At 39.4% G+C, this 22429-nt stretch overlaps 2 protein-coding genes and 3 non-coding genes across 5 annotated transcripts; 2 read left to right on the forward strand and 3 right to left on the reverse strand.

The window, feature by feature from the left end:
* Window positions 1-15: 15 nt before the first annotated feature.
* SRR (serine racemase) lies at window positions 16-18279 on the forward strand. The gene is made up of 9 exons (XM_063112944.1): window positions 16-55; window positions 3346-3577; window positions 7436-7607; window positions 9071-9197; window positions 9393-9496; window positions 10771-10890; window positions 11017-11091; window positions 11754-11963; window positions 12288-18279. The coding sequence occupies exons 3-9, from the start codon at window positions 7440-7442 to the stop codon at window positions 12498-12500; spliced, it is 1017 nt and encodes a 338-aa protein (XP_062969014.1). The 5' UTR covers window positions 16-55; window positions 3346-3577; window positions 7436-7439; the 3' UTR covers window positions 12501-18279.
* LOC134389737 (U4 spliceosomal RNA) lies at window positions 1094-1238 on the forward strand. Its single transcript, XR_010024715.1, has one exon. It is a non-coding gene; the product is annotated as a U4 spliceosomal RNA (small nuclear RNA).
* Window positions 10608-22325, reverse strand: TSR1 (TSR1 ribosome maturation factor). The gene is made up of 15 exons (XM_063112943.1): window positions 22203-22325; window positions 21910-22013; window positions 21383-21602; window positions 21141-21275; window positions 20335-20759; window positions 19364-19523; window positions 18771-18928; window positions 18298-18494; window positions 17264-17426; window positions 16809-16919; window positions 15949-16081; window positions 14248-14364; window positions 13488-13628; window positions 13303-13377; window positions 10608-12993 (listed from the first exon to the last, which is right to left on the reverse strand). Exons 1-15 carry the CDS (start codon window positions 22297-22299, stop codon window positions 12815-12817), a joined length of 2415 nt encoding a protein of 804 aa, XP_062969013.1. The 5' UTR covers window positions 22300-22325; the 3' UTR covers window positions 10608-12814.
* Window positions 15720-15814, reverse strand: LOC134389861 (small nucleolar RNA SNORD91 family). Its single transcript, XR_010024818.1, has one exon. It is a non-coding gene; the product is annotated as a small nucleolar RNA SNORD91 family (small nucleolar RNA).
* LOC134389863 (small nucleolar RNA SNORD91 family) lies at window positions 16561-16655 on the reverse strand. Its single transcript, XR_010024819.1, has one exon. It is a non-coding gene; the product is annotated as a small nucleolar RNA SNORD91 family (small nucleolar RNA).
* Window positions 22326-22429: the final 104 nt, after the last annotated feature.

Here is a 22429-nt window from a genome sequence, read left to right on the forward strand (position 1 = left end):
GGTGTAGTCGGGGAAAGCGTGCTGAGGCCGGAGGTGGAGGCGCGGCGCCGGTGAGGTGAGGTGAAGCCAGGCCAGGCCAGGCTAGGCCAGGCCAGGCGGGCGTTCGTGGCGGTGGCTGCTGTTGCTCTTGTAGTGGCCACCGAGACACTGGTGCTGGTTTGGGGCTCGGGTTGACGGAGGCACCCCACAGTCCGGCCTCCTCCAGTCATCTTAGGCCGGTGTGTCCCGCCACAGACTCGGACTAGTGCCCCCCACTTTTACTTTGGGACCTTAAAGATCTTGTAAGAGGAGTTATTATTATCCCCATATTTAAGATAAGGAAACTGAATCCCAGAGAACTGAAGTAAATTGCCCAGGGTGACATGGTTGATAAGTACCAAAGTATCAAAAGTCTTTTTCTTTGTGGCAGACAACATCCCAAGCCTCCTGACTTCTAAAAAACGTAAAAAGTATAACTGGCTCTTGCTGAGGGGAAGGGTGGAAGTAAATCAGGAGGTATTACAAACCGATTTGGGAATCAATGTATCACTGTGGAATCTTGAAAAAATTACTTCGCTGGATCTCAGGTTGATTTCTTTTTTTTTTTTTAAACTTAACTGGATCGGAAGACTGCTATTTTAACCTTTTTTCTCCGCGAACCCCTGTTAAGAACTGTGGTGTGACGGACCGGCCCATGGCTCACTTGGGAGAGTGTGGGGCTGACAACACCAAGTCAAGGGTTAAGATCCCCCTACTGGTCATCTTTTTTAAAAAAATAAAAAGAACTGTGGAGTGGTGAAACTCCCTCCCCCCGGCCAATTGCTCCTTCCCAGTCCCACGCAGTCTACTGGACCTCTAAACCATCAAAGAATAGTTACCAATTATTCCTTAGAGTGAGCCTAAAAAATTTGATCAATCTCTGACAGAATTTGTTCAGTTCCTAGTAAGTGACAGACATTTGGCCACCAGAAGATTAAGCATAAGGAGAAAGTCAATAGGTGAAAAGATTCAACAGTGCAAGATGGAGAGTGATTTGAATGGTCAGAGAAAATGGCAACCTTTGCCAAGAAATTTGAAAGAAATAGGAAGAAGGGTTAAAAACTAATTTGTTTTAAGCTTTGCACAGTGGCAGTATCGTAGCCAATGAGATTTGTCGAAGGCCCGATTATTGTTAATTGAAAAACTAATTCGTTTTCACATTGAAATTTGAGAGGACATTGCATCAATTTTTTAAGAAACGTGGAAAGATAATCTGAAATAGGAATAGTAGTTTCTTAGGGCAAACATGATTGCCAATTTAATGCAACAATGTCAGGGGACTGCAAATTAAATATGCCAAAAGGTAAACTAGCTCAAGAAAATTTGCCATAACTCAGAGAGAAAAGATAATAGATACAAACTGAGAGATAAGGATGAGAGACATGGAGAATGGGTCCCAAAAAACTAGTAACTGAAGTTTCAGAAGGCAATAACAGAACTGACTGAAGAAAAGCAATAATCAAATAATAGATGCAAATTTACTGTTGATGGGAAAATTTGAATTCTCAGATTTAAACCAGGTAAAAAGAAGTGAAAAGACAACCATATTTAGGCCTGTATCACAATGAAAGCTGCGGAGTTTAAAGAATTATGTATTAGCATTGTTCAGGATGTATCGTTAAAAGTTTTTTCTTTAAAAAGCCAGTTGCAGAACAATATATATGTTATGGTTCTATTTCTGTGCAGCAAAACCATTTATTGTATATGTAAATTTCTAATATAAATACATCAGAAAAGATGTGGAAGAATACATACCAAACTTTTTAAAGTGGTTACCTTTGTGCAAGAGAGGACATTTGATGGTAGAGAGTAAAGGCTCCAAATATTTTCATAATGTTTTACATTCTTAAAATATAGATTTGGTCACATATTATGTGGGTAATCTAGAAAACAATAAAGCAAATTTGCATAATGGGGGAGGGAGGAATTAAATTTCTAAACATAAAAATGATACAGGTCACATTTGTTGAGCACAAAGTTATGAAACTAGAATTGAATACCACAAATTAAGCAAAAAATTCTAACCACTTGGAATTTTTTTAAAAACCACCAATTTTAGGGCCGACCTGTGGCTCACTTGGGAGAGTGTGGTGCTAACAATACCAAGTCAAGGGTTAAGATCCCCTTACCGGTCATCTTTATAAAAACAAACAAACAAACACCAATTTTAAATAATTCATGGATAAAAAAAGAAAATAAGACTAAGATTATGGATTCTTTAGAATTTGAGCTAATAAGGCTGGCCAGTTAGCTCAGTTGATTAGAATGTGTTATAATACCCAGGTCAAGGGTTCGGATAGCGGGAGGGGAATGGGGACAAAAAAGTGGGGTTTCAGATCCCCCTACTGGCCAGCCATGAAAAAAAAGAAAAGAAAAGAAATTAAGATAATGAAAATACTGCATAACAGAATCCATGATATATCATTAAAGCAGCACTCAGAGGAAATTTTGTAGCCTTATGTGCTTGTATTATAAAATAAAAAAGAATGAAAATTAATAAGATAAGTATTCAACAAAAAGGTAGAAAAAATATAAATAGAATAAAGAAAATAGAAGAGATTAAGGTAAAATTGGAGATTAATAAGGAAAAAAGAACAGTACTTGATAAGTGAATTGAAGAGCTCGTTCTTCAGAAATAAAATAGACGTTGAAATAGACACATTTCTGGCAAAAAAAAAAATAAGGAAAAAAAAGATCCTCTTGGATGTCTCATAAGCAATTCAAACTTAGCTTATCAAATCTCAGATTTTCTCCTCAAATATTTGTTTCTTTGCCAGTCTTAAATCTCAATAAATTATACTACCACCTAAGTCAAAATCCAGGACTCCACCATCCTCCTCACTCCCCTCATCCAATCCTCTATCGGGATGTGTTTCTTCTATCTCTATAATGAATATGTATGGAATCATCTCCCCAGCATTCTCCTCTTCCTTTTCTCTTGAAAACTGCCCCTCATTCCGACTCAGAAATACTTTTTTTCTTTTTCTGTCTTTCTTTCTCCTTTCTTCTTTCTTTCCTCCATTACTCCCTTCTTTTGCTGCTATTTTTCTGTCGCATAGAGAATTGGGCTAGTCATACCATTTTGTCCACACTATCATCAAGACTTTTCTCATTTTATCTTTTTTCTGTCATTCCAATTCCTACTCATGTCCCTTCTCTCTCCACTTAGGTAGTAACTCTAATGTGTTTGATATATGTCCTTAAATATATACATGTATCTTTGAATAATTATATATGTATGTGTTTTAAGTGTACATAATTGATATTGTGTTATACATCTCATTGTGTTTCTTTTTCATGTTTCTGTTACTTCTGACTATTGCATAGTATTGTCTTAAATGACCTCACATCTTTGGCCACTGGTCCTGGGCCAAGATGGGCCAGTCAGGTTCCTTACCCAGAACTTTTTTGAACTGAGATTGAGAAAAAAAGAAAATCCCTCTCCAGTGTGGAAGCCATAAAATGTAAAACACAGGAGCTGTCAGCAGCCACATGTCCTATCATATGGAACCAACTGGTCTGCAGTGAAAAAGAAGCCGACGTGCAGAAAGCAGCAGAGGTGAGAAACTGAGAGAATCCTGGAAGCTCTTACGTCCCTAGTTCCACTTGTCCCTGAAGCTTCATATTCCTGCCTTTCCCATGGTTTGTTCAACTTTTCCTTGGATTCCATGTGCTACTAAGTCTCAACACCCTCATTTTATGCCTAAGCTAGTTCAAATTGGGGTTCTGTCACTTGCAACCAAGAAGCCTCATTGTATCCTCCAAAATATATCTTTTTAGTGTTGTAGTTTTTTTTTAATTGTGGTAAAATACACAAAAAATCTATTTTAACCATTTTTAAGTGTGCAGTTCAGTAGTGTTAAGTACATTGACACTTTTGTGCAGCCAATCTCCAGAACACTATACCCATTAAACAACATTAAATAATGAGGCATGGATGGCAAGCCCCAGTCCCTGGCAACCACCCTTCTATTTTCCATGAATTTGACTACTCTAGGTACCTCATATAAGTGGAATAATACAGTATTTGTCCTTTTGCAACTGGCTTGTTTCACTTAGCATAATGTTCTCAAGGTTCATCCATGTTCATCCACATCAGAATTGCCTTCTTTTTTAAGGCTGAATAATATTCCATTCTATGTACATACCACATTATGTATAGTCATTCATCCATCCATGGACACTTGGGTTGCTTCCACCCTTTGGTTCTTGTTAATAATGCAGCTATGAGCATAGGTGTAAAAATGTCTTTTTGAGACCCTGCTTTCAATTCTTTTAAGTTCTACATGTGGGAGTGGAATTGCTGGATCATATGGTAATTATATGTTTAACTTTTTAAGGAACCACCATACTGTTTACCAGTAGCAGCTGCACCATTTTACTTCCCACCAGCAGTGCACCAAGGTTCCAATTTCTCCACATCTTTGTCAACACTTGTTATTTTCTGGGTTTTTTTTTTTTTTTTCCTTAGGTGTTTTGTTTTGTTTTGTTTTGTTTTACAGTAGCCATCCTCATGGGTAGTTTTGATTTGCATTTCCCTAATGATTAGTGATGTTGAGTATCTTTTCGTATACTTGTTGGCCACTTTTATATTTTCTTTGGAGAAATTTCTGTTCAAGCTCTTCGCTCATTTTTAAATTGGGTTTGTTTTTCCAAAACGTATCTTAAATGATTATTTTTTTTCTGTCTCCACTTTTGCCATCCAAGCCGCATTATCTTTCATGTGGACAACTGCAATACTTCTTAACTGGACTCCCTGATTCCACTTTTGTCCCCTTTCTTTTCATTTGCCACAATATAGCCAGAATGATTTTCTAACCTTCATAATATGAATTCTAACATGTCACTTACCTACTAAAAATTCTTTAATGGCACTCCATTACTCTTAAGAAAAAATGCATAAATCACAGTTCCACATGATCAGGACCTTGCCAACTTTACTCTCCTTATCTCTTATCACACTTCCTTTTGATCACTATTTTCAGACACATTGACCACCTTTTAGTTCCTGGAATGTCTCTCATCTCTCACTAGATTTATGAGAGGAGGGACAAGTCTATTTTTCTAACACTATATCCCCAGACCAAACAGTATCTAACATATAGAAGGTGCTTGATATTTGTTGATTGAATGAATAAATGAACAAACAAATCACAGGTATGAAGGCTATTTAGAAATGTTAATATCTATGACTTTATACTAATAAATTTGAAATTTCAAATTAAGTGATTTTGCCAAAAAATATAAATTATTAAAATTAATTCAAGAGGGAGTGGGCAAATCCACATAAACCAATAACTGTAAAGTCACTGAAAAAGTTATCAGAGGTATATTTATAAGGTAAAGACAAATTATCTTTACTTGCAGATAGCATGATTGTTTTCTTTAAAAAGGTGAGAAGAATCAACCATAAAACTATTAATTTGGATCCCCATACCAGCTAGCCACAAAACAAAACAAAACTATTAAGCTGGCCAGTTAGCTCAGTTGGTTAGAGCGCAGTGCTGCTAACACCAAGGTCTGAGGTTTGATCTCTATAGCAGCCAAGAAAAACAAAAAACTATTAAACCTAACAAGATAATCTACTAAAGTGTTCTATTACATGATAAATATACAAAAATTGTTAGCTCTCATATATATCATCGGTAATTTTTAAATCTTAATTTAAAAAATCATCTGCAAAGCAACAAACATATTGTACTTAGGAATAAATTTAGTCAGATGTATACAAGACATAGATAAAGAAAACTATGAAAATTTTACTGAGAAATCTAAAACAAAAAGACTTTACTAAAGACACCCATGTTCACAGGAAGATTCAGTGTTTTTAAATGTCAACTATGCCCCCAATTCATTTATATATTTTACACTGGAATTTCTGGCAACCTTGGTAAAGGAATTCCAAAGTTCACTTGCAAGAACTGATATGTGAGAAAAGCCAATAAATTTAGAAAGAGTAATCAAAGATCTTAATATAGTGTATAACAGGAAAAGGAATTGGCAGTCTGATCAATGGAACAATACAAAAACCCCAAGCATTAATAGACATTTTTGATAAGTGTAGCATTTCAGAGGAAAAAAGATGATTCAGTCAGCAAATGGTGTGTTAAAGATTCACAAAAGAACAAGTGGCCAATATATAGAAAAATATGTTCAATCACTAGTAATTAATGTAAATTAAAACTACTAGACATATTTAATTGACAGATAAAAGTGTCACAGCAAGGATGAAGGAAAATGGGCATTCCTTAGAAACTGCTGTTGGGAGTATAAATTGATGTACTCTACAACCCCTCTGGAGATCAGTTTAGCAACGGGTATCAGATGTCTTAGACGTGCATGTGCCTTTTGGTACAAATGCCATCTGGTGGAATCTACCCTAAGGTTAATGTTTCAGTTATGTAAAATTTAAATTATGGTATTTTGGCAAAAGTTGCATAAATGTATCTATTGATAGGATTCATAGATATTTATGATATTGTCTGAAAAAAAGAAGTTAACCAAACCTGTCCAAAAAAAGCTTTGTCTGCCTGTATGTGGGTGTGGAAAGATAAATCAACAAAGCTTGGATAGCAATTGTCTTTGGGTAGGAAGGTTTAGTGGTTAGTTTCAGGTTTTGGGATTTTTTTTTTTTTTTTTTTTTTTGTATCTCCATATTTTCAGATTAAATTGCTTTTCTATTGAACATGGATTGCTTCTGTAATAAGGAGAAATAGAGAAACTTCATGTTTAAAAGCTATGATTAAAAACTGAAAATGGAAGCATAATAGTTACTGAAAATTATGTAAACTTTGAAGCAACTGAGCCAAATGGAATAGGAGTAAACAAAATTTGCTTTGATTTTAAATGTTATATAATGTATGTATATTAAAACAGAAGGACACATAGAAAATGAACATAGATAATTTATTAAAATGTAGGATTGTAGGCAATTTTTGTTGTTAAATAATTTATTAGGGCTAGCCCGTTAGCTCGGTTAGAGCATAGTGTTAGTAACACCAAGGTACAGGGTTCAATTCCTGTTTTCAGCAAGCCACAAAAAAAAAATTGTTAAATAACTTTTTAAAATAAAAATTTATAGCAGATTTTGAACCCAACTCATTAAACAGCTTCATGACAACAAAAAGCAAGGTAGAGACAGTGGCAGTGCCAAGAGATGGATGGTGTGAGTTGGGGCATGGACTTTAGCTTTCCATAATCACCATCAGTTACTTCCTAGAAAGCTTCACCAGAGAAACCATTCAGCTTCAAGACAAGTCCCATTCTATACAGAAATTCTGGAGCTCCAGTAATGGAGACAATTCCTACATAACACCACAGGTCCCAGGTCTATTTGCCTGTTATGCGTTTTCAAAATCTTTCCAATAAACATTGTTTCAGACTTTGTTTTGACCCCTTTCTTATTCCTGGGTTTCAGAACCATGAGTGCTCAGTACTGCATCTCCTTTGCTGATGTTGAAAAAGCTCATATCAACATTCGAGATTATATCCACCTTACACCAGTGCTAACAAGCTCCATTTTGAATCAAGTAACAGGGCGCAATCTTTTCTTCAAATGTGAACTCTTCCAGAAAACTGGATCTTTTAAGGTAACAATTCCTTTTGTTAGTGTATCGTGTATGTTTTCAAACCTCTTTCACATATAATTTGATTCTCCTGACCACCTGGTGAGGTAGGTAAAAGTAAATTAGTACCTTTTTATAGCTGGAAAAAAAGATTGCAGAAATTTTCATTTCAAGTCCTGGTTACCTAGCATCATGGTTTTCATAATCCACTTTTTCACAATCTAAAAATTCCTTATAATTAGGATCATATATAATTTATTGTCCAAATAATTTACTATATCATTTATTTCCAAACTAAGACATTTGAGAATCAAAGGGGGAATTCGTAATGATTAAACTGAATAAATGTCAACCTGGACTGTTGCAGGCAAAGTGGGAAATGTGATCACCCTGTACATAACCTAAGTTTAGGCATTCACTTTGTGTCAACTTGCTACACATTGATACCTATGAATACAAAAGATCTAAACCTAGCTAAAACCCTTACATTAAGATCTTTTTCTACAAAATATGTTAATGTCTTTCCTATGCACAAGGATGAGACTTCTGTGTGTTAACTTGTTACCAGAATCATTAGCTGAGCTTTAATATCCTTTCAAGTAAGTCTGAAAGCTACATTTAGCACTGTGCCTGGTAACTGGTAGCTTTATGACTTCAGAATCTACCTTTTCTCCCCCATCCAATAACTGAGAGCTTTTATAATTAAAAAAAAAAAAAAAATCTTCCATTCTACCCTTTGTTTCTACCATGATTTACTCTTCATTCATCACACATTGAGCACTTATTTTCAGTAACTTTACTAGGCATTATATACAGTAGGCCTTGTCCTTTATCCATACTTGCAGGGGAAGACAGGCTGGTCAACAAATAGGTTGATGAGAAGTGTCGTAAAAGATATAAACAAGAATACATGAAATAATGGAACAAAGTAACTAATTTTGGCTGGGATATCAAGGAAGTTGAACCAGGTGACATTTGATCCAAGTTTTACAGGATGAGTACAGGGAGTAGGGAAAGAACTACAGATAGAAGTACCCCATGCTGAGAGGTACAGGGGTATGAGCAAATCTAGTAGGAGAGAAACTAGAAGCTGTTTAGGATGGCTACAATGGTGATAGGTAATAGATGTGTTTTAGTTAGGAATTCATACTGTCTTAAAAATTGGGCTGGAAAAAAAAATAGAAAAAGAATGGGGAATCAGTGTTCGAGTTTGTGTTTTTAAAAGATCACTTTTATAATCTAGTGGAAATATTAGATGAGAATGATCCTTAAGCCAGGATCAGTTGAGGTTCACTCACAAGAAAGAAGGCTACACAGGTAGTAGCAAAGAAAATAAACATGAAATATTTAGGAGGTAGACTCTATACAATTTAGTGACATATTGGATGTTCAATGTTAGGGAGAGAAAATCTAAAAAAAGCTCCTGAGTTTTTGAAAAGAAACTTTTTTTTAATCAAATACATGAATTCACTGTCTCTCTTTTCCAGATTCGTGGTGCCCTTAATGCCATCAGAGGCTTGATTCCTGCCACTTTAGAAGAGAAGCCCAAAGCTGTTGTTACTCACAGCAGTGGAAACCATGGCCAGGCTCTCACCTATGCTGCCAAATTGGAAGGTACTTAATTTCTCAGGGTACTGGGTAGGATCATCAGAGAGGAGTGGGAAAATATGCTTAATTTCAGTGAGAGTGGTGATAGCTGTGGGAAGTAATTTCCAAAGAAGTCCCTATCTGATTATAAGCAAAATGAATGTAAGTTTCTATTCTAAATTCTCCTCACTTGTACTAACTAAATGTATTTTCCACTCCCAGGGATTCCTGCTTATATTGTGGTGCCCCAAACAGCTCCCAACTGTAAAAAACTGGCAATAGAAGCCTATGGAGCCTCTATAGTATACAGTGAACAAAGTGATGAGGTAAGTAGGAAAACAGTGTTCAGTACCATCTTAACAGCTTTCATTTGACCAAATGTTCTTCCTCCCTTACTGGCTGTCCCCCTCAGTCCCTTGCTGTTTCTTCTTCATCTCAATGTTAGTATGCCCAACCTTTATCTATACTAACTCAGATGATCTCAGTAGTCTCATACCTTAAAATATCACTATATTAAACTTCAGCCCTAACCTAACTCCAGACTTGTACATCCAATGGCTACCTAACTTTCCCACGTGAATGTCTTAAGAGGCATCTCAAGCTTGCTATGTCTAAAACTAAACTCATTTTACTCCCCAACTGCTCCCTTTCCAGTCTTCCTCATCTCGGCAAATGGCATCTTTTATTCTTCTAGTTGCTCAAGCAAAAAAAAAAGAAAAAGAAAAGAAAGAAGTTGGAGTCATCTTTGATAACCCTCTCAAATTCCACATCCAAATTTCAGTCCTACTTTCAAAATATTTCCATAATCCAACTACTTCTAACAGCCTCTACCATGACCACCCTGATTCAAACTATCAGTTCTAACCTAGTCTATCATTCCCTAACTGGTCTCCCTGCTTCTACCCTTGCCCTACTACTGTCTGTTTTCAAGAGAAACCAGAGCTAGCCATTTAATAAGTTAGAAGTCATCTCTTGTCAACTCAGCATCCTCCAATGGTCTTCCATTTCATACACAGTAGAAATCAAAGTTCTTGCAATCATCCAAAGCCTACATGAACTGGCCCAATGCTATCTTTCTAACATCATCTCTTACTATAACTCTCCCACAAACATGCCATGCCAGGCACACTAACTTCTTAGCAGTTCCTGAGAAAGGCAAAGCACTCCTATTTTATAGTCTTTGCACTTGCTGTTACCCCTCTCTGGAATGTTCTACAGATCCACGGCATTTGTTCAGATCTGTTAAAATGTCACTTTACTGGAGGCCCTTCCTGGCCATGCTACACAAAACAAGTTCCTTCATTTTTCCTCCATAGCTCTTAGGCATACTGTATATTTTCTTCTATCCCACCCCTCCCTACCACATAAGAATATAAACCAATCAATCCCCATACCAGCCAGCAAAAAAAATAAAAATAAAAAGAGAACATAAACCCCTTGAGGGCAGAGACTGTTTTATTCACTTCTACATTTATCCCCAGTGCCTGAGCAAAGTCTGAAAAAAAGTAGATGGTCAATAAAGTGTTAAATGACTGGATCAAACTTGTTGGGAACTCTATTAAATGCAAACCAAATAAGCTAAATTAATGTGTTCTTTCAGTCCAGAGAAAATGTTACAAAAAAAATTATGGAACAAACAGAAGGCATCATGGTACATCCCAACCAGGAACCTGCAGTGATAGCTGGGCAAGGGACAATTGCCCTGGAAGTGCTGAACCAGGTAAAATAAAACAGCCTAGTTAGTTCCTCTTTAGCTACTGTTAAAGAAGCTGTTCAGCTTTAGTTACTTAATATGTACATATAAAACTGCTGATTAATAGTCTATTTACACTTCTTTTCACTAAAGGTTCCCTTGGTGGATGCACTGGTGGTACCTGTAGGAGGAGGAGGAATGGTTGCTGGAATAGCAATTACAGTAAAGGTGAGAAAACAGTTTCTGGAAGACTCCTTACTTCAGGCATAGAGGACTCATTTTACATCATAGTGCATTGTAGATAGTTGCACAGTCCCCCAAAATTGCCATTCTTTCCCATCAGCCCTTGGCACTTGTGCCTCACTACCCTCTTCTTAATCCGTGATGACTTTATAGCACAAAAGCAGTTACATGGAGTGGCACCCTCACAGTCTTTTCCTTGAGTTCGATCTCACCAACCTACTGTCCATGCCAGGGGCTACCCTTTTCCCAGATTACTAGTAGAACTACATGTGACTGAGGCGACTGAAGGCCAGCATTACACATGCAATTTATTTATAAAGTGCTTGAAGGTCATATTTTTATTACATCCATCAAAGGAAAGGCTCTTACGGCTGGCCCATGGCTCACCTGGGAGAGTGTGGTGCTGATAACACCAAGGCCACAGGTTCGGATCTCTATATAGGGATGGCTGGTTAGCTCACTTGGGAGAGTGTGGTGCTGACAACACCAAGTCAAGGGTTAAGATCCCCTTACTGGTTATCTTTAAAAAAAAGAAAAGAAAAGAAAAGGCTCTTACTTAGGCAGAAATGTGTTACCTGTTCTGCCTATTTTAGTTATGCAGGCAATGCTGTGGTTAGTTGTAAGGTGTCTAATATTCCTCTTCCCAGGCTCTGAGACCTAGTGTGAAAGTATATGCTGCTGAACCCTTGAATGCAGATGACTGCTACCAGTCTAAACTGAAAGGGGAACTGACCCCCAATCCTTATCCTCCAGAAACCATAGCAGATGGTGTCAAATCCAGCATTGGCTTAAACACCTGGCCTATTATAAGGGACCTCGTGGACGATGTCTTTACTGTTACAGAGGATGAAATTAAGGTAAGGCTCCAACAGGAAAATAAAAGAATGGTGCAACTTCTTAGGCAAAAGACCTTTTCCTGTTATGAGCAGCAGCTGACCCACTGGGACTTAATGATATGACTTTATGACATGTGGGAGGGAACCCTAAATGTTTTATGACAACCCTCTTGACAGAAGCAGAGTTAGGATGAATGAAAGGCTTGCCCTTCAATGGCAAGCACACATACATAGCAGTAAGAAAATTCAGACTGGGCATATGTCCTTAGGCCTTTATAATTAAACCAACTAGACTCTTTTCTCTTCTCCTGTTTCACTAATTCTTACTCCCTTCCATACCAACAGTATGCAACCCAGCTGGTGTGGGAGAGGATGAAACTACTCATTGAACCTACAGCTGGTGTTGGAGTGGCCGCTGTGCTGTCTCAGCATTTTCAAACAGTTTCCCCAGAAGTAAAGAACATCTGTATAGTGCTCAGTGGTGGAAATGTAGATTTGACTTCCCTAACTTGGGTGAAGCAAGCTGAAAGGCCAGCTTATCAATCTGTTTCTGTTTAATTTATGAAAAGAGATGGGATACAGTGTTGTTAGATACTTGGAAATTTGGTTTCCTAGTCACTGTCAACTCTCCATCTTCCCCTCTTAAAACAGTTATCAAAATCCTAATGGAGAGTGGATGTATTGGACTAAGTAGTAGAAAAACTTCCATACTCAACTGAGACACCTCATCAAGGCCAAGAAGTCTCTTACAAAAAAGGGTAGCAGACTTACAGGCTAAAGTAGAAAATACAGACTTTGCCCTATCACAGCCTATAGGCTCCCATCCCCACAGCGCTAACCGGCAACAGTAAAACAGAATCCATTTGAATTAGTTACTCCATGTCCACTTCAAGCACTGTTGAAGAAATCTCGCTTTTCATCCAAGGTACTGGGTCTGGTACATATGGATCGTAAGTCCATTTGGGGAAAACGCGTTTATAGAGGTTCATCAGTACTGTGTCCTGAGATTTTAGCTTCCCATCAAAACTGCACTTCATGTGGCCATGGGTACCTGGAAAGAAAAAGGGCAAGTTGGTCAAATTAAAAGTAGAAAATTTTAGGGCCAGCCTGTGGCTCACTCAGGAGAGTGTGGTGCTAATAACACCAAGGCCACAGGTTCGGATCCCATATAGGGATGGCCGGTTTGCTCACTAGGTTGAGCGTGGTGCTGACAACACCAAGTCAAGGGTTAAGATCCCCTTACCGGTCATCTTTTTTTAAAAAAAAGTAGAAAATTTTAAAGCAGTGAACTCCCAACCCAACTGTCATTTAGTAATACTGGGGAAATCTAGACAAGGTCCTAAATCCCACATTCTCTTACCCACAGGCTCCTTGATGTGTCCCCTGCGGCCCCACTTTGTTCTCAGTTCCACTGGTTTAAACCACAGCACATCCTCTTATAATAGAACATATAGAATACCAAGATGAAATATTTTACCACAAAATGTAAACCTAACATTCATACCACAAAGACAATCAAATCCCATCCTCCTCCTTCATACCTACCTCTGTTGAAGAACATGTAACGCACTACTGCCATCTTAGTAAAAATTTTGAAAGGATGACCACTGAGAACAACTCTCTTGATGACCATTCTGTCTGGATCCACTGACAACAGATGGCCTGTAGCAATGAGGTTGTACATTCCTAAGGAGCAAACACAAAGCAGCTGTTCAGCAGTCTATAGGCCAAAGCCTTCATTTATTGCTCCAGTCCATTTAATAAAAAACCTATTCAGGGGCTGGCCCGTGGCTCACTTGGGAGAGTGTGGTGCTTATAACACCAAGGCCACAGGTTCAGTTCCCATATAGGGATGGCCGGTTAGCTCACTGGGTGAACATGGTGCTGACAACACCAAGTCAAGGGTTAAGATCCCCTTACTGGTCATCTTAAAAAGAAAAAAAAAATTTTTTTTTAAAAAAAGACCTATTCAAGATTTTCTTGGAGAAACCTTAAAGTAGCAATGCACTATGCTGCCTTCCTGGGTCCATGGCAAAGACCACTAAAAGATATTCCTGCTGAACCTGTCCCCAGAACCAATCCTAAATATAGCACTCTAAGGTTTGCAAGTAAGATAAAACCCAGTTTGTCACCCCTCCCTTAGACCCACTGTGAGGCTGTGATTAGTATATTTTGAAAACCATCTCCATTGGTATGGAGGAGAATTTCATCTTTTCCATGCCATTTGGCTTCCAAATTGAAGAGAAAATAGTGTTTCTCCTATCAAGAACCCATAGGCCTGTTCACCTGTGTGAACTAAACTTACCATTGCTTTTCTGCTTGAAAAGCAGCACAGATGCAGGAGGAAAAGTGATTGGCGCATATACTGTCACCACCAGGGCCACATCAGCAGTCAGGAATCTCTGAAATTTATGTTTATCCGCTGTCATAGTAAAGATTAAAAAAAATAAAAACCAAAAACATTTTGAGACACCATAGGTAATCCAGAGGCCTGTGAAAAGCTGTATTAGTGCAACTCTTAAAGCTAAGGCAGCTTATGTTTCCTTACCCAACTATTTCTCAAAAATTTTTCCTGCCTCATTACAACTGAAAGATTAGGGCCAGCCCATAGCTCACTTGGGAGAGTGTGGTGTTGTTTACACCAAGGCTACGGGTTCGGATCCCTATATAGGGATGGCTGGTTAGCTCACTTGGGAGAGCATGATGCTAACACCACGTCAAGGGTTAAGATCCCCTTACCGGTCATCTTTAAAAAAAAGAAAAAAGATATAACCCAATCTTATCAGTACTTTTTCAACAAGAGGCAGAATCTTAGAGCCCAGCTTGGACTATATTTGAGATCTGAAAAAGTTCTCCGGGTAATTCTGATATCCATCACACCTACCTCATTTGAGAATCAGGGCTTTAGAAAGAGTATTTCCACTAAATCAACAGCTCTTAGTCTAAGCAGGGATTAGAAACACTTACTGTAAAGGGCCAGATAGTAAATACTTTAGGCTTTGCAGCCACACAATTTCTGTTCCAACTACTCAACTCTGCCATTGTAGCACAAGAGCAACCAAGAAGATACTTTTTTTTTTTTGGTGGCTGGCCAGTATGGGAATCCAAACCCTTGACTTTGGTGTTAGAAGGCTATCCTCTAACCAACTGAACTAACCGGCCAGCCAAGACAATACATTTTTTTAAAAAAGCATGACTGTGTTCCAATAAAACTTTGTTTACAAAAACAAACAGATTTGACCTAAAAGCCATAGTTTGCTGACCCCCAATCTTGAGGACTATCTGGAGCTTCTGTTTTACTTTCAATGTAACCCTCACCCCCTTTTTTAATACAAAAGTTATAGGAAAATAAAATATTCTAAGGGAATGAGGAATTAATCCCTCATTTAGATAGTATGGTTGGTGAGAATAAAAATTATCCACAGCACCATTAATACTGCTTCACCTTCCTCCTGCCACTGCTGAGAGCTGAGTGAGCTAAGAGTTACTTAAGGTTATATTCAGAAACCCCCAAATTAGTGGGCAACACATCTTCCTACTCCTAATATGTAGAAGTACAACCATTCTTGTCACAAGTGTCCCTGGTCATCACTCTCCAAATTCTAATCGAATCATCAACATCTCAGAACCCAGACCTCTCTGCTTTACCCAACTGTGGGTCACACCCAGCCTCCATTTCCTTCCACCCTCACTGCCACTGGCACACCTGATGCCAAGGTTCCACACTCTGACACACCCTTTTTATAAAGCTGCCAACTTCTATTCAAAACCTACTCATGGCAGAGAAGCCTCAGCATCACACAGAAGTTGCATCACTGGCATGCTTCAGACAGGTTCAGACATTTTGAATAAAAACATCATTGGCTCCTAAGCCAGAGTACTAAAAATACCTCTAACTCAGAGATCTAAGAGTTTGAAACTATGTATTCTGCCCCTCTCTACCAAAAGTCACAGTCTCCCAAAGGACAGTAAGACGGACAAGAAGAGAGGATTTACCACTGCTAACCTGCAGTGTGCTGAGAGAATAAAGGTGAGGCTCGGAAGCGCCTGAATCCACAGTGGAAGATCAGCTCCTCTTTGGCTTTCACAGGTTCCGTGTTGCCAGGGTTCCGTTTCACCACCATATTCAATACTGACATCTGGGGAACAAATAACAAAAGAAAACTTCATAGTCTAGGAATATAACAGCCTGAAAGAAAGCAAACCAATGTTCAGAATCACTTTAAGAACAGGCAGTGCTAATTAATGGAACAGTATGGATGATATACAGATTCATCCTTTACCTCCACCAACTAGCATTTGAGCCAAACATAGGCTGATCAGCGCTTTCATATACCCTTCTTTTATGCTAGCTTACCCTCCTGCATCTAACATAAACGAGCTCAACATCTGCCACAAAATCAGTGTCCTTCAAGTCATTCACTCACAGCTTACTTCAAAACCACACTAATTCAAGTCTTTTCTTCTCAACCCTTACCTACACTGACCAAAGGCCAGAGGTGTCACATACCCTCAACATACACAACTATTGGCCAACAAGAGAAAAGAGATCTGCATCTTGGCATAAACCTTCTTTATTTTTAAGGTTGCCAACACTTTTTCAAAATCTGATCTGAAAAAATACTTAAGTCTCAGAACCACACAGAGACTGCATCACTGAGATGCATCAGACAGGTTCAGACATTTTGGGTAAAACCATCATTGACTTCTCTATTATTCTCTGATTCCTAATCAGAAAAGCAGAATTTTCACATCCCAAAATGTAAAGTCACATAAATAGAATTTTAATAAAATAGAATTTTAAGACTTTTCTGAAGAGGTTGGAAAGTTTCATAATTCCCCATCCCCTACAAGACACTAATTCACCTTCTGTTCATGAGGTAGTAAAGAAAATGCAATCAAGGGTGCTCCTCGCCTGAAGTACTCAACCACTGAGACAGGGACTTCAGAGACATGAAGTATGACATACCAGCCAACCTGACAGAAGCAAGCAGAAAACAATCACAGGGTTACTCTTAAGGTCCCAATAATCATGAAGCATTTCTCCAAATGTGTCAAGTCTCTCAGGTAACTCTCAATCCAACCTTTACCCTTCAAGATTGCCTTTTACAGATGCCTCCACCACCCAGACTCAACTTTTTTAGTTAACATCTCTGATATCTCTGTTCCTAGTATCATTCTTATCGATGACTCAGTGGCTCCCCTAATTCAGCTATGGGCAGCACAAAACGTACTCATTCTCATGCCACGAGAAGAAGTAAAATAGGGAGCACTGTAGCAAATGAAAGCAAATTATAGGATGGACAAGGGAAGGTAGATACCTCAGCTCCTTCAATCTCTTTTTCCTCAACCTCTTTAAAAATACTTTTTCTAGTAGTAGTGAAATTCTGAAACTGAAAGATCCGAGCATAATCTAGAGGAAGGTTTTCCTTAGGATCCCATGGAGATGTCCGGAAGCTCTTGAGGCCTCTGTATTTCTGAAATCTAGAATGTAGGAGATTTTAAAGAAATTAACAGATTTATGTGGTGCTACATTAAGATTTGAGTTACTTCTAAAATGGCTAAGGCTCTAGCTTAAAAGAACTCTAATTACTACGTTTCAGAATAACCTAACAGCTTAAACCAAGATCACTCTCCAAAACAGCTTGTAACAAGCATTTCACAACCAAATCCAAGCTTCTCACTGACAAAGGACAAAGTACTTACAGTGGCTCCCCAGTGCCTGTCAAGGAGTGGCTCTTTAACCTGACACACAAGATCCTTGGTAATAGCCTTACCAGTCTTTTTTTTTTTTTTTTTTGTCTTTTTCGTGACCGGCACTCAGCCAGTGAGGGCACCGGCCATTCCTATATAGGATCCGAACCCACGGTGGGAGAGTCGCCACGCTCCCAGCGCCGCCACGCTCCCAGCGCCGCACTCTCCCGAGTGTGCCACGGGCTCGGCCCAGCCTTACCAGTCTAATATCCAACATAAACTCTCTAGTTTTAGTCAGACTTGTTTCCAGAGCATACATGATCATCTACATCTTCATGCTTTTACTTTTGCCTTTCTACCCAAACCCCCCAAAATCTCCAAACAATTAAGTATTAGCTCCTGTAGGAAGTATATGCTAATTATCTTTAATATTTCTCCTTCATTAAAGTCCCATATCAGTCTGTACCACAGTCTAGAACTTGATTATATACTGTTGATTATTATACTGTTTCCTGTATGTATATGTTGCTTTCTCATAGAGAATGTTAGCCCTTTAGGAGGAGAGACAATGTGTTTTTCTTCTTTTGCATCATATTGACATAGTTCTGAACCACAAGTTTTAAATAAAAACTTCTTGATTGAATCAGACTTGTTGACTAACCGAATTCTAGCAGCCACGTCACGGGGCGTGTCCACTTCATCTGGAAACATCGCTTCCTGTCTTTCCTGTTTATATTTCTCCAACATTTTTTCCTCGGCCTCTTCATCCACTTTCTCATCATACAGATCATCATGCACAGACTCCCCTATAGTCACAGTTTCACATTCCTCCTCTTCTTCCTCTTCACTACTCTCACTCTATAGAATAAAGGATTACAGTTATTTCAAAAGAAACCCACACCTATCTCTAACCCCAAAGGCCATTAAACTAAAAATAAAATAATCTTACTAGATAACTAGTCCCAAACAATATAAATTCTAATAGAGACTAAGTTATAAAACAAAAGTCTCATTCCCAGCAACTACAGAGTCATTCCTAAGAAACTGACCACACATACCCCTCAAGATCAGGATTGCACTTTGCCTTGTGTTTACAGCTATACACAGAAGTGGCTAAAGAACCCATTTCCTTACCTGAGATTCCTCTTCCATAAAATCCTCATGTCCTATATCATCATATTCATCTCCTTCACCATCACTTTCGCCACCTTCATCTAAAATCCATTCAGCTTGGTAACTGGATGTTCCTTTGGGGACCTTCTTTACCACCTTGGAACTTTCCTTCAAGAAGTCTGTAAAAGCCCTAGGTGTTAATAAATTATACACCTTTTTTCCTCTATCAGTCTGGGTATTCTCACCTAGGCAAAACACTTGATATTGCTGGCAACACAGGAAACTAACAGACACTATGAGTAGAACAGGCTACTTTCAAACTTCATTCAGCTACCTTCCAACTAGCAATACTTACACAGCCAAATAACCCTGCAATAAATCGAGAGTTGTTTACCTATTAATTATAAAACAATAACATAAGTAATTTCAGGAAATGTAGCAAAGCTGTGTCTAATGTTTACTTAGTGTAAATATATAGCATTTGGGGGTCAGGGGAAGTGACAGACCTTCAACTGCATCTTTATCCCACTTAGTAAGTGTCCTCATTGTGAGCAGCTAGACAAAATCCACAATCCCATGTCAAATGAATTACAAACAAGTTTGCCAATACCAACCATTTTCCTCACTCAGCTCCTCCTCAGTGGGCCAGGTTTGCTCTCCCTCCATTGGATCTGGAATAACCTCTGTTTGCAAAGACTCCTGTCTATCAGGGTCTGCTTTCATTAGGACCTTAAGGTCTTCTTCCATATCAGCTGCAGTATCTGTAGCACAAATCTGAAAACCAAAAGCAGGTGATGGTCAAACATTAACCAAAAATCTAAACCGATACCGCGTAGATCCAGAAATATCAGTCCTCATGTAGAAGATGAAACAGAAAGCCAAAGCTTGTCAAAATTTTTCAAATGGCTATTTGCCTAGCATTTTAAGTCTATACCTCTGCTTGGCACTTCAAGCCTTTCTTAATCTGGTCCCACTCCTATAGGTTTATTACATACCTCACTCCCATCAAGCTGATTTCTTCAAAATTCAAAGAAATCCTTTAATCCATCACTGTGCCTAGGTTCATATTGTCTCTATCTTCCAGAATATTCTCTATATTCCAGAATATTTCATCTCTCTTCACTTCATAAATCACATTCTTCTTCTCAACAAGTAGCTCAAGTTTGACTTCTATGAAGCTAGTTGCTAGTCTACTTTCTTAACTTCCACAGCAGGTCCGTACCTTAACCATATACTATCTCAATCTTTATTTTACGGGGGTTTTTTTCCAGACCAAATTAAGTTATCTGAGGAAAGCAATTACACATTGTGTGTCTTCTGTAAACTCAGAGCCAGTTGCAATGTGGGGTATCTACAAAGTGCTGGATGAACATGATTTATCAACATACTTCTAGTGACTATTGCCTTATTTTAAACCGGTAGTCTCCTCATTGGCCTAAGCAGGCAGAAACCTCTGACAATTCACATATACATTGTTTGTTGTTGGGGGGGGGGGGGGTTGTTTGTTTTTTAACAATATGTGGTTTTTAAGAACATCAATCCTTGTTGTCTGGCTTGTTTAAAAAAAAAAAAAAATCAATCTTACCTCATTTGCCATGCCTGGTTCCTTTTGGAATTTGATAACACTAGAATTTAAAGGGAAAGGGTCCATGGGGGCATCTATCTGTTTCATCTGGAAATCACCATGTCCAACAATATGCAGCAAGCTATTTACATTCAGAGTCTGCCCACGAACATAGCCTGAGATTTTCAAAGTGCCCACCAAGTTATTCTCTTCACTAGGCACAAAATCAGCAGCATGGGCAAATAGATAGGCCCGCCGATCTCGAAAAGCAAGATGCCGTTGCTTTTGGTTAGCCAAATGCCTGAGTAGCATCCGTGCCTCCTGTTGAGTGTCTAACAGGAGGAATTTGTCATCAGGAAAGCGCTTTTCCACTGCTTTACTTAGCTTCTTTCTGGCATCTATTTGTTTCTTCGATGGGAGGCCAGAAACCCCCTGGACAGCAAGTGCTGTAAGCAAAAGAAAAAGGACTTCATGACCTATTGCTTCACTACATGAAAATCCCTCTGCAGTTCACAAACAACAGTTCAGTTGTGAGCCCAGAGATCAATGGGAAATGCAACACGCAGGTAACCTAAAGAAATTTCACAGTGAAACCAAAATTCATGATGTTTCTTCCTCTGAGCAAAAGACAGCCCAGAAATAAAAAGGCACCTTGACTGATAATTTGTAAATAAGGGACCAAGTTTAATCTGTACATGTACACTCTGCCACAACCTATTAGTTATATTCCTGTATCAAATGCCAGAAATAGTAACTGGCAAATTATAGGTGTACAACAAATGCTAATTCGCATTTTTCCCTGGCCTCCAATACTCCAACACACTTACTATAGGTGGGAAGGCCCTGAGCAAAGAGGCAGGAAAGGCAGTAATCCCCGGTGCTGTCCCAGCCTTCTAGTGGGTCGAGGAGGAATAGGATGGTATCAGCTACTTTAGCCATGTCTAAAACAGTGTGCAGATCCCCTGGAGATAGAAGATGCAGTAAGGAGAGATGGTTGGCACTGATACAGTACACTCAAAAAAATATTACCACTAAAACATAAATGATAGAAAATGTTGTATACTCTCACCTGGCCTTGCAGATGTGAAAACCCACCGATGTTTCAAGTGGGGGCATAGCAGTGTAAAGCTATGGGTACTTCCCCATTCGTTCAAGTGTACTGTTCCAGTGTCCCTATCCTGAAGCAGCTGAAAGGCCTCTGACAGGGAAATCCTGTTGTGCAGGGGCACCACCAGCACCTGATGAGGAGGGCCATCCTTGCTGCCCAAGTGTCTCTTCTCTGCCAGAACCTGAGGTAGAAAGGATAAGAGAACATTTCAGTGTCTCAGTACTTTGCTCCAGTATTGCATTTCAAACAGTACTGATGCCCCGCCCCTAACCAGCATCCCTCTGGTAAAAGGCCACATGTATGCCGGGGCGCGGGGGTTGGGGCAGGAGCATAAAAATTGTTCTAGCGCCGAGTCTAGATAGACCTGCGCGCCCGACATGTGCTCTAGGGCTATTCTCCGTCCCAGGCCCTTTTCCTGGATCATATTTGAGAACTACCCTCCTAGAACCGTTGAGAAGCCATACTATTTCCCAAACCCCACTCCTCACCGCCTCCTTCTTCTGCTTTCGAAGCTGGATGGCGCGATGCCTCCGGTCTACTCTGCTGAGCTCTTTTCTCGCCTTCTTGCTTAGGGTTTTCAGTGCTAGACGGCCTAGAAGGCAGATCAGAAGGGGTTGTTGTGACCAACACCAGAAGGGCAAGAAAAGGGACCCCTCTCTGCCCACCTTAAAAAGGGCCTTTCGCGCGGGGCCCAGGCCGAAGACGGCAGCTCGGTTTGGGCATGTAAAAAGCAGTTAATACCGGCTAAATAGCCCATCTTCCTCCCACCCTGTCTCCTCACCCTTGCCATCCCGCTGTGCGGACCCCCGACCCCGATGCCGCCCGCCTTTATGAGCTTTATTCTGCTGCTTGAAAGGGCCGGAGCGGTGGGCCGCCATACCGCGGATCACGTGTCCCAAGGAAGAACTACTTCCCGGCCCGGCCGGGTGTTTCCGGTCCGCTCTTTGGAGGCGAGCCCTCTCGGCGGCGGGGCGGGGCTCCCCGCGCCCTCTCGCGAGGGTTTTTCCC

This window comes from Cynocephalus volans, chromosome 10 (assembly GCF_027409185.1).
Source record: "Cynocephalus volans isolate mCynVol1 chromosome 10, mCynVol1.pri, whole genome shotgun sequence".
Taxonomy (NCBI): Eukaryota; Metazoa; Chordata; class Mammalia; order Dermoptera; family Cynocephalidae; genus Cynocephalus; species Cynocephalus volans.

Bases quoted from the DNA above. Each gene is read 5' to 3' on its own strand.
- SRR (XM_063112944.1), top strand. From the start codon at position 7,440: ATGAGTGCTCAGTACTGCATCTCCTTTGCTGATGTTGAAAAAGCTCAT. The intron at 9,198-9,392 runs GTACTTAATTTC...TTCCACTCCCAG, and splicing joins CTATGCTGCCAAATTGGAAG to GGATTCCTGCTTATATTGTG. The intron at 9,497-10,770 runs GTAAGTAGGAAA...GTGTTCTTTCAG, and splicing joins ACAGTGAACAAAGTGATGAG to TCCAGAGAAAATGTTACAAA.
- TSR1 (XM_063112943.1), bottom strand. From the start codon at position 22,299: ATGGCGGCCCACCGCTCCGGCCCTTTCAAGCAGCAGAATAAAGCTCAT. The intron at 16,920-17,263 runs GTATCTACCTTC...TGCTTCTGTCAG, and splicing joins AAGAGATTGAAGGAGCTGAG to GTTGGCTGGTATGTCATACT. The intron at 13,378-13,487 runs GTAGGTATGAAG...TTCTATTATAAG, and splicing joins TTACATGTTCTTCAACAGAG to AGGATGTGCTGTGGTTTAAA.